The 15279-nt window shown below is 44.6% G+C and overlaps 1 protein-coding gene across 1 annotated transcript in view; it reads right to left on the bottom strand.

Moving 5' to 3' along the window:
• Window positions 1–15279, bottom strand: part of LOC309513235 (dynein axonemal assembly factor 8) — a 23902-nt gene extending 8623 nt beyond the window's left edge. The window contains exons 1-19 of the mRNA XM_082189009.1: window positions 13120–15279; window positions 12793–12903; window positions 12497–12649; window positions 12330–12420; window positions 12123–12258; window positions 11439–11651; window positions 11062–11328; window positions 10867–10978; window positions 10594–10785; window positions 10339–10489; window positions 3065–3261; window positions 2871–2984; window positions 2624–2768; window positions 2290–2548; window positions 1055–1140; window positions 804–958; window positions 557–683; window positions 328–453; window positions 84–247 (exon numbers count right to left, since the gene is read on the bottom strand). Of these exons, the coding sequence (XP_082045135.1) occupies window positions 84–247; window positions 328–453; window positions 557–683; window positions 804–958; window positions 1055–1140; window positions 2290–2548; window positions 2624–2768; window positions 2871–2984; window positions 3065–3261; window positions 10339–10489; window positions 10594–10785; window positions 10867–10978; window positions 11062–11328; window positions 11439–11651; window positions 12123–12258; window positions 12330–12420; window positions 12497–12649; window positions 12793–12903; window positions 13120–13188 (2868 nt within the window). The 5' untranslated portion in view covers window positions 13189–15279. The remainder of the gene's footprint in view (window positions 1–83; window positions 248–327; window positions 454–556; window positions 684–803; window positions 959–1054; window positions 1141–2289; window positions 2549–2623; window positions 2769–2870; window positions 2985–3064; window positions 3262–10338; window positions 10490–10593; window positions 10786–10866; window positions 10979–11061; window positions 11329–11438; window positions 11652–12122; window positions 12259–12329; window positions 12421–12496; window positions 12650–12792; window positions 12904–13119) is intronic.

The following is a 15279-nucleotide window of genomic DNA, read 5'->3' as shown; positions in this document are numbered from 1 at the left end:
TTAATTAGGATTGGAGCTAAACTCTGCTGGAAGGTGGCCCTCCGTGAGCAGGATTGGAACCTGTGTTTTAGGTAGAGTGTACCTGCATCTCCCCTGAGAACTTTATGAAGAAAGCCCATTTCATTCTTCATGATGTTTTGACCAGTCAATGTGAGAATCACCACCTGCTCTACATCTGGCCAAGAGGGATAGGTGTGTTTGGACAGGACAATGTGGCTACACTTTGGTACTGTCCACATGAGCCCACCTGTAGGATATCATATAAATGTCAAAATTCTATTGGGCGGTAATTGAGTAATTTATGAAAATGCATTGTAATGTATGTACCCAGAACATTTTGGTGGTTTTTAGAGTAGGGTACAGTGTGAAAGCAGATGTGTGGATCAACAACATCTGTGAATCTTTCACGGATTGATCCAATAAGGCCTTGGGCAGCAAGCTCATTCATACAACCTTCATCAGGCAAAGAAACAGGACATTTAATTCTTGGAGCATCTCTGTACAGCTTCACATACAGTCAATAGCTAGCACGATATGTGCTATCAGGATGCTCTACCTATCGGCAGTCTGGAACAGTGTCTAACTGCACTTTCTCTCCTCATGAGCAGCACAAGACAATTAGAGGACAGCTCAACCTGTTCTCCATCCAGCAACACTGTGGGAGCGTGACAGAACGCTGCAACCTAACGGAGACATACAGCGTTTCCAGACAAATGCAATCAGCATCAATGTCATGGTAGTGTCCCACTCTCAGTTTCAATATATCTCTGTACTAGTACAGGCTCACTGTTGGGTTTATTCACCTGCTTGGTGGTGAGACCCAGAGATTGAGCTTGCTTCCTGGTTATCTGTGCCCTTTGAAGTCCCAACAGACTGAACCCTGTCTTTGCACAAGCAGATAGTAAATAGCTGTAACAGCATGGTCCAACCACAGGAGACACAATAAGGAATATATCCGCTGTATGGGGACAAAGGGAAAGGGGTAGAAAGTTTGACATATAAGATGTAAGACACTGTTACAATGACAAGAGTTTTTATTTTATTTTATAGTCACCTTCAACAGTGGCACATAAAGTTGCTGGAGAAGAGGTAAGAATGTGGGATCCATCTCCTCTGTCACCCTCCTCTGAGTCCTGAATCCTGTTAAGAGCGATAATCAGAGTCAGCAAGAAGTTCAAAGGAATAGTTTGCCCAAACATGTAAATTCAGTCATCATTTAATCATATCATTCCAAACGTGTATGAATTTTCTTTCTTCTACGAAACGCAAGATAGAATGAAGATTTTGAAGAATCTTTCTATCTATTTTTGTCCATATTATGTAAATCAATAGAACCCAGAACTATCAAGCTCCAAAAAGCACAACGATAGAGTGAAATGAATCTATACAAAGTGGACTTCTGAAGCCAGATGCTCACGTTATATGATGAAATTTAAATGCAAGTCTTTATTCACTCAATTTAAATTAAAATCAGCCAACACACATATACTGTAGACTACATGAAATAGCAATTGTCTCATAATCACCAATTGTCATGTTTTAGGTTTGTGTCACTATATTCAATGTAATCTGTTGAGCAAAGTTTTGATTTGAGAGTGAATAAAGGCTTAAATTCCGGTCTGTTCATCATACAAAGTGATCATATTGCTTCAAAAGACTTAACATATCCACTAAATCATATGGATTAATTTGACGTTAATTTCATATCCTTTAGAGTTTGATGGTTTTGGCTCCCATTGACTTTCATAATATGGACAAAAGCAGCTGACAGGTTCTTGAAATATCTTTGTGTTTCACATAAGAAAGACAATTAAGTGATGAAAGAAAATGAAAACTAATTTGTTTTAATGTATTAAGATACTAAGGGACAGATATACTAAACAGAGCAAATTAGCGTGAATCCCATAAAAGCGTTGATGGGAGTGGAAAGCAAATTAAAGAACACAGACGCAGCCGGAGCATTTCCATAATGACCAATGCAATCTACCAAGAGCAGTGCAAATTAGCGTCTGGTTTAAGACATGCTTTTTTGGGGCGGTAAATAATGGCACAAATCCAGTAAATTGATTAGTGCAAACCTTAGTAAATCATCTTGCATGATTCATTTAAATACTGTCCTCCCATAAATTTTGTCTGAAAGGGAAACTCCAACAAATGCATATGCAATAAGGTCAGTCGCAAAAATAACTCTGTTCACGCCTTTCAAGTGCAAATTTTAAATTTTCACCGCCAAAAGAGTGTTTGCACTGCCGCAAGCTGTAAGTAAATCTAACATTGTAAGATACTAACATTGGGGTCTTTTTTGCTATTCTACCACCAAACCACAAGCAGAGCCCCAGATGCACACGATTGGCAAGACGGGGTGAGTAGAGCAGGGGCTGGTCTTGACTATGATGGTAAAGGGCGTTGATGGATGCTGGATCTGTCCGCCTTGCCAGCTGGGGGTCTGATGGCCCTGTGATCTCCTGCCACACTGAGTTAGCGTGAGGACCCCGGAAAGCCATGATAAGCACTGGCTGTCCCTCGCTATGCATAAGTGACTTGCTGACTAGAAGACAGGATATGCATTAACTCTTGCAACTTGTGTACATTTTGCATAATTATGGTAGGAGATGATTTGTACCTGCAAAGTTTTTCAGTAGCTCTTGGGGTGGGTAGAGGAAACGGATACCACATACATCTAGACTTGATCTGCAAATAAGCTCAAGTGTGTGATGCATTGCCAGTGGGTTAAGCAACAGTGCCTTGCCTATCAGAACAAGTGCCGTCTAAAAGCAAAAAAAAAAAAAAAAAACCTTTGTAACCATACAATAAGATACTATATTATGTCCACTGAAAGACAAAATGGCATTTCGTAAAGACTCCTTCACCTCAGTAGGACACTCTTGAGAATTTGTGGCTTCTGCCCTTTGACATTTTTTATCTTCGGTTTCCAGAGTTTGCCAGTAGAATCCTGGGATCACACTAAAGGCCTTTTCAACGGCCTGAAACAAAGCGCAGTAAGGATTTAGAAAATAATGTCTAAATAACAGAAAAGAAAATGGAAACATAAATCATACACAACCTCTATATTTGGGTTGACAGAGATGAAGCAGTCCAGGTAAGATGAGGGCATGTGGACATGTGTAGGATAAGCCTGTTCCTCCTGCAAATGATTAAGCTGAGGTACCCAGAATGCAACAGTCTTCAATGACGTCTGAGCAAAAAACTTGCAAACTCGCCTGTAAAACATGCTCTCGTTCTTTTTGACCTCCTTTATCAATGAGAAAAAAAATATCAGATTCCAATATAAACTTGAATAATAGTCAATAAAGACCATTGCCCGGTTGCATAAAGCACCTTAAGTGTAATTTTCCCTTAAGTTCTCCCTTATGTTTCCCTTAAACCTAAGGGTGTTGCAGAAAAAAACCATCAAGTGTTACTTAAGGGTTTCTTTAAGTGAAACGTCATAAACACTTAGAATTTCCCTTAAACGCTGTTTTTTCACTTAAGTAATCCCTTAAAAAGCGTCAAGTGTTGCATAAAACCCCTTAACGGTCATTTCCCTAAGTATAACTTAAGATTTGGAAATCGTAACCTTAAGAGTAACGCGGACAAAAATAAGACGAAATGGCTGAATTTATGGAACCAGCTGAAGATCATTATGTGCTAAGAATACTTTTTAGGGATAGGGAGAACCCTTTGGACCATCTTAGCGATAAAAAATTGTTGCAGGAATACCGATTTGATCGACGCGCAATATTAGCGGGAGATGTTCTCTTACGAGAGGTACTCTCGTACTGCGTAAATCTTACGCTAGGGGAAATCTCTTTTCCGCGAGATACTGAAGCCAAAAAATTATCCTTAATTTTGAAATAATGTAAAACGCGTTGCGGCAGCATGCAGACATAGGCGAGACAGCTCGCGCGCCTATTGGCTGCCCTGCGGCAACTGCAGCAGCCTATCGATAAGGCCCTATCGTGACGTCATCACCAATGGGGGCGCTTCGCGCCCCATACGTCACGTCCCGCCGAAACGGGCGTGGCCTGGGGCTATAAATATAGCATCGAAAGGCTAGCTTACCGATTTTTCATCTCTTCAGCGGAGCTCACGCATCGCTGGATCCAGAGAGAAGAAGCCGCGCCATGGAAACAGCATTTCAGCGGGACGAGTTCGGTACCTGGAGTCGCTGGCCGCGCCGCCTTCAACCACCGTTCCTGCTACGCTATCCGGCGTTATATCCTTTTATTGCATTGTGTGTGTTCGCCGCCGCGACTCACACTCCTTCTCTAAAAGAGCAGAGCGTCTTTTTCAAGATGTCTCGTCCATCCTGTGGCTCGTGCCGAGCCCCACTCAGCGACGGGGACCGCCATGTCATCTGCGTTTCCTGCCTGGGTGAAGGACATGCGGCTCTAGCGCTCGCTGACGGCGGATGCCCTCACTGCGAGCTTATGCCTATGGCGACTCTGAGGACTCGCATGGCAACTTTCCACGAGCCTGCACCTCCCGCTTCGACGCCGCGCCGTAAAAAGCGCCGTGCTCAGCGGATCCCTGAGCCTCCCACCGAGAAAAGCTCGCCGGTGCGCCTGCCAGCTTCGCCGTCTGCTTCTCTCGAGTCTCTCACTCCCGGATAGTGGCCGCCGCTGGCCGCCGCTTCCGCCGGAGATGACAAGGAAGAAGCGGCAGTTTTCGAGGAGGACAACTGCTCTATCCTGGCTTCGGACAGCGAGGATTGGGCGAGCTCTGTGGACCTCGCCCCTTCTTCTGCCCGCGAGTCGTCAGGAAAACGGGCCAGCATTGAAGCTGAGCTGATGCGTCTGCTCACACAGGCCACAGAGAGCCTCGGCCTCGAGTGGTCCGCGCCCGCCGAGCCTACACGCAACCGTCTGGACGGCTGTTTTCTGCAAGGGGACCGCGTTTCCACGCCCTCAAGACCCGCCCCGTTTCTTCCTGAGCTTCATGAAGAACTGGCAAAGTCTTGGAGCGCCCCTTTTTCAGCCAGGCTACGTTCCTCTGCTTCGGCGGCATTCTCCGTGGTGGACGGTGCCAAAGACAGAGGATACCTCGCTCTCCCTCTAGTGGAGGAGGCAGTAGCAGCCCATCTTTGCCCGCCCTCTGCTGGACGGCGGACTAAGACGGCGCTACCTTCAAAAGCCTGCCGCGCTACTTCCACCCTGCACAGTCGCGCTTACACCGCCGCTGGGCAGGCTGCATCAGCGCTACACACTATGGCCACTCTCCAGATCTTCCAAGCTAACCTTCTCCGAAAGCTGGACGAGGAAGGCACGGAAGCAGTCAACGTGGCGGATTTAAGGAGCGCTACGGACCTCGCTCTCCGCGCTACGAAATCCGCTGCACAGGCCATAGGGCGGAACATGGCCTCTCTCACCGTTGCTGAGAGACACCTCTGGCTGACGCTTTCAGAAATGCCGGACTCGGAGCGCTCTGTGTTCCTCGACGCCCCCGTTTCTGCTACTGGCCTCTTTGGATCGTCCGTCAAAGATTTCGCGGACAGATTCGCTGAGGTACAAAAGACGTCGCAGGCCATGAAGCACTTTTTGCCAAAGCGCTCTAGCTCCGCATCAGGCCGCTCTAAACAGCCGTCTGCTCGCAGCTCGCAGCCACCGCCCCCCGCCGCCGCTTCACAGCGTCGACAGGCCCGGGACCAGAGACCACGCTCTCGCTCTGCCGGCCGCCGCCCCCCACAGCGTGGGACTCGGCCGAAGGTTGAGATGAAGCCCGAGGCCTCAAAGTCTTCCTAGCCAGCTTAGGAAAACGACGGTGTTCAAGCCCCGCTGCGGCCGGGTTTCCACCAAAACTTCCCGCTCGTCCAGTTCCATTACATGCGACTGTTCCAGTGTACTCTACAGTAAACAAGTCGGTTACATTACCCGCTTGCCTGTACACAAACGCCGTTTTCACGGCGACCCAGATAAATCCTGTAAAGAGCGTATTTTCTGGTATTCCGGCCACGGCCGACGGTGTTATGAGTGTAGTAAAAATGCCCACTGCCCAGTGCCCATTCCTACACACAGACACAGCCCACCCCACAGGGCTCGCGCACATAAAATCGACTCATGTCGATTGCGCACAGAATGTAGTGAACGTGCCCACGTCCCAGTGCCCACAAACACTACACGCTGCATGTCTCTCGGTTTCTGTAAAAACGAAACCAACACACATACAACCGACTCAGGTCGATGGTGTTTTCAGTGCAAATGTGCCCGCTGTCCTGCGCCCACATTCACTCACAGACATGACGAATCCCTCGGTTTCCCCCACGCTCGCCGTCTCTCAGCTACCTGCCGTGAGAGAGCCGAGCGCGGGCGAACCGCCCGCTGTGATCAAAACACTCCCCGCCTCGAGCGCTGCAAATGCGGTGTCTATAATACAGCATACCGAAGCTCCCCGGTCGCCACTATGTCACGACCAGAGCTCCGATCTCATTCAACCCTTAGCTATGCATGCACATGCGTGGGCAAAGCTTCCCGGTGTATCAGAATGGGTGCTGAACATTATAGAAAGAGGCTATTCGCTACTGTTCGCTCGACGTCCCCGCCGTTGTGCGGTGCGAGTCGAAACCACGGTAGAAAAGGAAGTAGCAAGTGTACTTCGTACCGAAATTGCGAAACTGTTGAGCAAAGGGGCAATAGAGCCTTTATCTCAAGCTCAGAGCGAAGGGGGGCTATACAGCAGATATTTTCTGGTTCCGAAAAAAGACGGGGGTCTCAGACCCATTCTAGATCTAAGACAACTGAACGTAGCGCTTTCAAAACGCCGGTTCAGAATGCTCACAACCAAGAAAATCCTCGCGCAAATTCGCCACGGGGACTGGTTTGTGTCAATAGATCTGAAAGACGCGTATTTCCAAATACAAATAGCGTCACGTCACAGGCGATTTTTGAGATTCGCCTTCGAGGGCCAGGCTTATCAATACACAGTCCTACCGTTTGGCCTGTCCCTAGCACCCCGTACATTCACGAAGTGCATGGACGCAGCCCTCGCTCCCCTGAAACTTCGGGGAATGCGAGTTTTGAACTACTTGGACGATTGGCTGGTTCTAGCTCAGTCACATACGGAGCTCATAGAACACAGAACCATTTTACTCGAACATCTCGAGAATCTGGGTCTCAAAGTCAACTGGGCGAAAAGTTCACTGTCTCCCAGTCAGAGAATATCTTTTCTGGGCACAGAACTGGACTCGCTGTCAATGACAGCTCAAATATCGCTACAGCGCAGATTGACTATTCAGCGCATGACAGAAACCTTCCGCCGCGGCACAATAGTCCCGCTAAAGAAGTTTCAAAGGATGCTCGGTCTCATGGCAGCAGCATCCACAGTTCTCCAGCTGGGTCTGCTTCGCATGCGCCCACTGCAGTTCTGGCTACAAGCGCGAGTACCGCGTCGGGCATGGACTTCAGGTCTCTTTCGTCTCAAGGTCGATCAGAAATGCGTCTCAGCACTGATACCCTGGAGAGCGACCGACTGGTACCAGTCAGGTGTAAGCCTGGGGACTTCCTCGAGTGTGAAGGTGGTGTCCACGGACGCCTCCACCTCGGGATGGGGAGCACTGCTCGAGGGCAGACCGTTTTTCGGCCAGTGGTCAGAACGGGAAAAGCTTCTGCACATAAACTGCCTGGAAATGATGGCAGTCGACAACGCGCTGAGGCGCTTTCGTCCCCAAATAGCAGGACACCACGTCTTGGTCCGCTCGGACAACATGTCAGTGGTAGCCTACATAAATCGCCAGGGAGGCATCACATCCCGAAACCTATACAGGTTAGCGAAACGCCTCCTGGTATGGGCTCAGCACAATTTGCGCTCGCTCAGAGCAGCGCATGTGCCTGGCCACCTGAATGTGGGACCAGACAGACTGTCCAGGAACAATGTTCCAGCAGGAGAATGGTCACTGCATCCGCAGACAGTCCAACTGCTGTGGCAGACATTCGGCAGAGCAAAGATAGACCTGTTTGCGTCTCAAGAAAACGCTCACTGCCCGGAATTTTTCTCAAAGAGCAGGGATGCGCTGGCCCACGTCTGGCCCCGCTGCCCGCTCTATGCCTTTCCCCCCATCACGCTCCTACCTCAGGTATTAGAGCGGATCAGGGAAAGCAGATGCTCAGTGTTACTGGTTGCTCCGTTCTGGAAGAACCAGGCTTGGTTCCCAGTTCTTATGCAGCTGACGAGCACTGCCCCATGGCCAATACCAGTGAGGAGGGACCTCCTCTCTCAAGCCAGGGGCTCGATCTGGCATCCTCGCCCGGAGCTTTGGTCCCTACATGCGTGGGCCATCAACGGGTACCCTCTGATATCCCAGAGGGAGTGTTAAACACGATCATGCAGGCTAGAGCTCCCTCTACGAGACGGCTCTATTCCTCAAAATGGTCAGTGTTCTCCAGCTGGTGCACAGCACGCGGCTTTTCACCCCTGGACTGTGGAGTGACGGAGGTTCTCTCCTTCCTACAAGAGCTACTGGATGAAGGCAGAGCCCCATCCACGCTCAAAGTCTATGTGGCGGCTATAGCAGCGTTTTCCAAACCAACGCTTGGTCAGTCACTAGGAAGGAACGATCTGGTCATTCGGTTCCTTAGAGGAGCTAAGAGGTTAAATCCTCCCAGACCTCCCTCAGTCCCCATATGGGACCTTTCTACGGTCTTGGAGGCCATGAAGGGTGCCCCATTTGAGCCTATCCAGTCAGTAGATATCAAACACTTGTCTTTCAAAACGGTGTTTCTTCTGGCTCTCGCTTCAGTGAAGCACATAGGGGACTTACAAGCGCTCTCAGTGAGCGCGACGTGTATGGAGTTTGGGCCAAATGACTCGAAAGTCATACTCAAACCAAGGCACGGGTACGTCCCTAAATCCCTCAATACACCGTTCAGGGCCCAGGTAATTTCCCTGTCTGCCCTGCCGGTCTCTAACGAGGAGAAGGACGCCAGCTTCCTTTGCCCAGTCAGGGCGCTAAGGGCTTATGTGTCCCGCACGTCTGTTTTCAGACAGACGGAGCAGCTCTTCGTCCGGCCCAGAATACCGAAATAGCGCGAGCAACGCTCGTTTAGATCGCGCAGCTCTATGGGCAATGTGTAAGACCCACTATATTCATCAGTCCAGGCCGGGGTCGCCCTGACTGAGTAAATACCATCACTATAACTGTTCTTATAGGATGCTGCATTACAGGAATGATGCTATTCTAGCCACTCTTCCTGGGCTCTCTGTGAGTCACTTATGATCATGTACTACATGAGCCCGGGCACCTGCCCTTGGGACTTTGGTGCTGGATCATAGCATGCACGGCGTTTTACACTGTTTCCCCTAGCGTAAGATTTACGCAGTACGAGAGTACCTCTCGTAAGAGAACGTACTCGGTTACTAACGTAACCTCGGTTCTCTCTAGAGAGGAAACGAGTACTGCGTATCTTGCCGTGCCTGCGCACGCTCCGGTTCGCTCCGGCGATGAAAAACCGGTAAGCTAGCCTTTCGATGCTATATTTATAGCCCCAGGCCACGCCCGTTTCGGCGGGACGTGACGTATGGGGCGCGAAGCGCCCCCATTGGTGATGACGTCACGATAGGGCCTTATCGATAGGCTGCTGCAGTTGCCGCAGGGCAGCCAATAGGCGCGCGAGCTGTCTCGCCTATGTCTGCATGCTGCCGCAACGCGTTTTACATTATTTCAAAATTAAGGATAATTTTTTGGCTTCAGTATCTCGCGGAAAAGAGATTTCCCCTAGCGTAAGATTTACGCAGTACTCGTTTCCTCTCTAGAGAGAACCGAGGTTACGTTAGTAACCGAGTACGTTTTCCACGTGCATAAATCGTCTGTCAGCTGAGAGGTTCACCGGGTTGCGGGGGCTTTCCCGTCATTTAAACGCAACGGTCAAACATTGTTTTTCTTTTACCATATTCGTCAAGAAGAATGCATTTCTCCTCTTCTGTCCAATTAGGCTCTCTTTTTTTGTTTTCTTTATCCATTCCGATATCCTAGCCTACTTTATTTGATTGCGAAAGTGTTAGTGTTTTGCGTATCTATGGCAACAACAGACTTTTATAACGTGAATCCAGGATCGCTGTCGTGAAACACTTAAACGTTTCCCTTACCTAAGAGAACCGTTTAAGAGATTATATGCAACACCCTTAAGTTATTCTCTTAGGTAAGGGGAAATCACCCCTTAAGTATCATACTTAAGGGAAAAACTTAAGGTGCTTTATGCAACCGGGCACTTATTTTTAAATAATGTTTGGCCCACACAGAATCTGTTGTAGTGTTTGTACGTAAGTGTGAAATTGCAGAAAGCATTGTAAAATGAGCCAAATATTTAATAAACAAATATGCTTGAGGATTATGTTTAGAACTCACCATGGATTTCCTACAGCCAGTTTGACCATCCTCAAGAGACATGGCACAGATGTACATGGCCAAGCCATCTTCCTTATAAAACTGCTGTAGCCCAGCCACCCAGAAAGGGGCATCAAGCTTGTTACCCTTTCTATTGCAGTTTTTGGGATCAGTCTATCACAGAACAGGTAACAGATGAAATGTAGCGTGGCATGTCAAATATTTTTTTTCCACTGCCAAATTATTATTATTATTATTATTTAGTAAATAAGACATACCAAAGACAAGAACCATGCTATGAGTGCATTGTAAACATGTGATTTGATGAAGACTGAATCCACTGTCTGTGCTTTTCTCTGCATTCTTCCAGCCACCACCCCAAGACTGGACAAGGACACAGTCAACAGCAAACACTCCCTCATCTCTAGATCTGCAGGCAGGGTGTTCACAGTGGGAAGGTAGGATGCTTCCTAAGGGAAGTGAGTACAGCAGTGTTATTATTATCATCAGTTATCAATTATTATTTTATAGAAAAACTGCCAATAACTCACAGGGTCATAAAGAATATCAGTCCTCTCAGCGGCTTCCTCCGTGTTATTAGCAGAACGTTGAGGTCTGAATGTTTGCCAGAACTTCAGATCCTTCTGCCATCTGACTTTATGGCTGTGTTAGTGCATGGTCATACAGTTATTACATTAGGTTATGCATATTCCCGAGAGTGAAGAAAACTTAAGAATACTTCGTACCTTTGTTTGTTTTGAGCAGCTGGAACGTGAGAAGATTGAGAATGTTGTTTATGTTTGTTACATTTTGCAGTAGAACAGCAGACATTGACCTGCTGAATACCAGGTTCACTGCAGCTAGTTTCAAAATCACAAAGCTGGTTTTCCTTTATGATTTTCCCTGGGGGGGGGTTCTGTCTAGCCTCAGCAAAATCTCTCCCAGATATCTCTACCACGCTTTGTTTTGACTGTCTGGTGTTTTGGAGTAATAAACTCTTCCCAGCAAATTCTCTAGAAATGAAATATAAACATGCATTGTAATAAGACGTAGTGGGAGTATATTTTACTCTACAGTCATTCATTACCTGAAATATAATTATACGTTTTATGTGATCTCTTACTTTTTCTGCCCATTTGCTTTTGCCTTTGTGTTAGTCGTCCTCTTAATGGAGCTTATTTTCTTTGTCATGTTTACAGGACTTACGACACTGTTACTCTGGCAAACAGCTGATTGCTCTGTTTGAAATTTGTTGTTGCGCAAGTCAATATATATGGTGGGAGAGTCTTGATTGAGTTGTAATTTTGAGGTCTCTTTGAAGTCCTTCATCGGTCGCCTGGTACATCAGGGGAAAGTCACAGACACATTTAACCTGCAGTACAGAAATTCAAATCTTGGAACATGAATATACGCAATTGTTAAAATGTTTAGGGTCGGTTTAATGTTTTTTGAAACATTGAAATATTATTACAATTTAAAATAACTGTTTTCTATTTTGATGTATTGAAATTCAATTTATTCCTGTGATGACAAAGCTGAATTTTCAACATCATTACTCCAGTCTTCAGTGTCACATGATCCTTTAGAAATCATTCTAATATGCTGATTTGATGCTCAAGAAACATTTATGATTATTATCAATGTTGAAAACAGTTGTGCTGCTTGATATTTTTGTGGAAACTGATACATTTTCTATGGATTTAATAAGGAACAGCATTTATTTGAAATCTTTTGTAACATTATAAATATAACTTTTGAACAGTAGTGTAATGTCATAATAGCAATTATAGAGATGACATGACTCTACCTGAGGGATGATTCTTGTATATTATGGGTTTTCGAAGATGAAACATGTGTCTTTATTTCCAACTCATTTACTTTCTTCTCACAAAAAGCAACCAGCTGTTTCATTAAATCATTTTCATGCGTTTCACTGTCGTCGCCTGCAACAAAAAATTATGTTTTTCTCTTGTTCATCTTAGTCTACATGAATAAAAACAGTCTGTAATCCAACCTTTGTGTGTATTGGGTTGAATTGGTTCGATAACAGGTTTGTGTTGCTTTAGAGTCTGAAGGACTTGGTCGAGATCCCAGGTATCAAGAGGCTGTTGAGATAATAATGTGTTACATGCTTTGTAGTTAGCTCTGGTCTAATAATCTAATTATATACAACTTATATACCCATCCAGTCTTGTTTGCTTTCTGTTGCAAAGGCACATTGTTTTCTGTTTTCTGTGCCACTCTTTCATTCAGTGATCCTTCTGTTTTGTGACCCACAGGAAGCTGAGGATTAGAGTCACCTTTCTGGTCATCATCAGTCCCGGAAGTGAATAGCTGTGATACAGATTTGTTTAGATGCATGCTTTATGTAAGACAAAATGATCTGAGAAATTATTAGAGATGGCTCTCTCTCTCTCTCTCTCTCTCTCTCTCTCTCTCTCTCTCTCTCTCTCTCTCTCTCTCTCTCACTCACACACCTCGACTTCTGGTTCTTTCGGTGAAACACACTCCAGGTTCATCCTGATCCCTTTCAGCAAGTGAATCCCTGGTGGTCTCTGAAGGACAGATATCTCTTCTTCATCGTCCGACTGCAGTGTGAAATGTTCAGTTGTGTTTGTGTTTATTTCAGATAGTTTACCTTGATTGTAAAGCTTGTGAGATCTAGGATCACAATTCACCTGGACCTCATTGACTTGTCAGAAATAATCATTACAAATCATGAACACTGGTAATATAACGATTAAAAGAAAGTCACGTGTGAAAAAAATATCATCAAAGAACACATAACGTTAGCTTGAACTTACTGATGACAGGTCAGAGTCAAGGGATGGTATCTTGGATATAAGGTCGTCTAAATGCGAATTCCTCTGCATTTCTTGTATTTGGCAGGGCAGGTGCGTAGTTTTTCATTCAAAATACTGTAGTTAACAGCAGCTGCTGACCTGCTGTTGATTCTGAATGCGGTCGGACATCCAGACGCCAACGAACTAAACTGTAACGTCAGTTAGTTGTCATGGTGACCGCACGCGTGGCGAAGCTACGAGTTGGCCTGGTTTATGAGATGCATCCCATATCACATGCTTGTCAAAAAGAAACGTTAAATGTGATTCGTCAGTTTCTGTTAGTGTCGTCCTCAAAGTTATCTTTATGACGCAAGGTTGTTAACCTTGTTGTAATAGTAACGTATGTAAAGTTGGCTTAACGTTAGACATTACATTTCAAACCATTATTTGCGCGTTTGTGGGGTTGAATTTGCAAATGGCGAAGCAAATATTAATGCTTTTAAAAAGTCTAGACTGGATGTCTAATTGTACTGCTGCAAGAAACCAATCTAGCAATGAATCCAGGCGAATCCTTTAACGCGAACTGACAGAGACACATATGAATGTTTTGGTTCATCTCCACTTTTAACCAGAACTTCCGTCGTTTCAGATTAATATTGCAGGAGGAGGACGTGCAAAGGTAAGTACAAACATTTGCTCAATGTTTATAAATTCTAAACATAAACCATATAATAACAGGCTGCATGAGCCATTTTATTGTGTTTGTCAGGCACAAATTAGGCTATATGATCGATCATTCAAGTCATATGTTTTTAGATTACTTTAACTAAACAAAATAATTTCAGCAAGTTACTCGAGATTCAACTTAATTGTTTGTCAATTTGAATATATACAATTTTAATATGTTTAAATGACTTATAGCTACAGCCAAATTCGAGTATACAAAGCAGCAACAGAATGTAAGTTTTAAGTTGAATAAGTGACCTTTTTTACAGGTTATTTTTTAATTTTATATAGGTTGTTGTTGTTTGCTGTTTTAAGACTTTGAACTTGAAACTGCTGTTTTTCTTGGCAGTTTGGCATGCAGTTTTCACGCCCACCCCCTTGAACATTTCTGGCCTGGTCCCTGCTGTAGACATAGTTTTGTTGACAGTGCTATTTGCATGTCTTCACTGTCACGTAGATGTTTTGGCGCAAAACTTGCTAATCGAGCTCTTAGGAACAGCTGTCACAGTTTTCTTTGTCCACTGTAGTGAACATTATATTTAATAAATGTCTCTGACATCATACATGTCACCGTTTTATGCTGGATGTAGTGTAAAGAGCACATTCAGGGCTTTTCAGAGTGTTTGGAGGTTTCACCATGAAAACAACTTCTCATTGGTCTTTAAAAATGACTGACATTAATTTAGTGATCAAATTTAGCACTCTTGTTGAAAATGATAATATTTATTTTGTAATAATTTAAATCGGATCAATTTTCAAAATGTTATGGGGTTTCTAAAAAAAAAAAAAAACTTTCTGTAAAAAAACAGGGCATGATTTCATAGGCCTACATGTCCACTGTAGAGGACATCCGGACTTGTGTTTCAGGCATTTTGGGAGACAAAACAAGTGAAAATAGGGAAATGAATTATATATCAATATCCCTATGAAATATTGGATATTATTATGAAAATGTTGCCAATTATTACTCCCATTATTACACTTCTGTTTCATGACTTTGCCCCAAGAATACATTAATATGCAAATTAGGTACAGTGTATAGATACATTTGTATTGAATGAGACTACCCATTTATGGCAATTGATAATAATAATAAAAATCCCATTGTTTATGCATATGTCATTTTGTGTCCTAGTGTCCACTATACAGAGGACATATATATCTGGATTCCAAATGTTTTCTTTTATATATATATATATATATATATACTCTAAACAATGTAATGACATGAAAAAAATACTCCCATTTTTTTTTTTATAATAATAATCTGGCTCTTAGGAGGATATAGGTTTATGTCTCATGTGTTGGGTTTATTACTATTATTAAAATTGAACAAATAGCCTTTGTTTTTTGTTATGAAGGTCCAATATGTTCAGTTTCAAAACTATGAAAACAGCAGTGTCAGATTGAGCTGAAATATGAGACAAAATATGAGAAATGTGAGATTGAGCTGAA

Source organism: Leuciscus leuciscus (assembly GCF_965113295.1).
Source record: "Leuciscus leuciscus genome assembly, chromosome: 1".
NCBI classification, from domain to species: domain Eukaryota; kingdom Metazoa; phylum Chordata; class Actinopteri; order Cypriniformes; family Leuciscidae; genus Leuciscus; species Leuciscus leuciscus.
The sequence above is the reverse complement of the archived record's forward strand: the minus strand, read 5'-3'. Positions and strand labels throughout refer to the sequence as shown.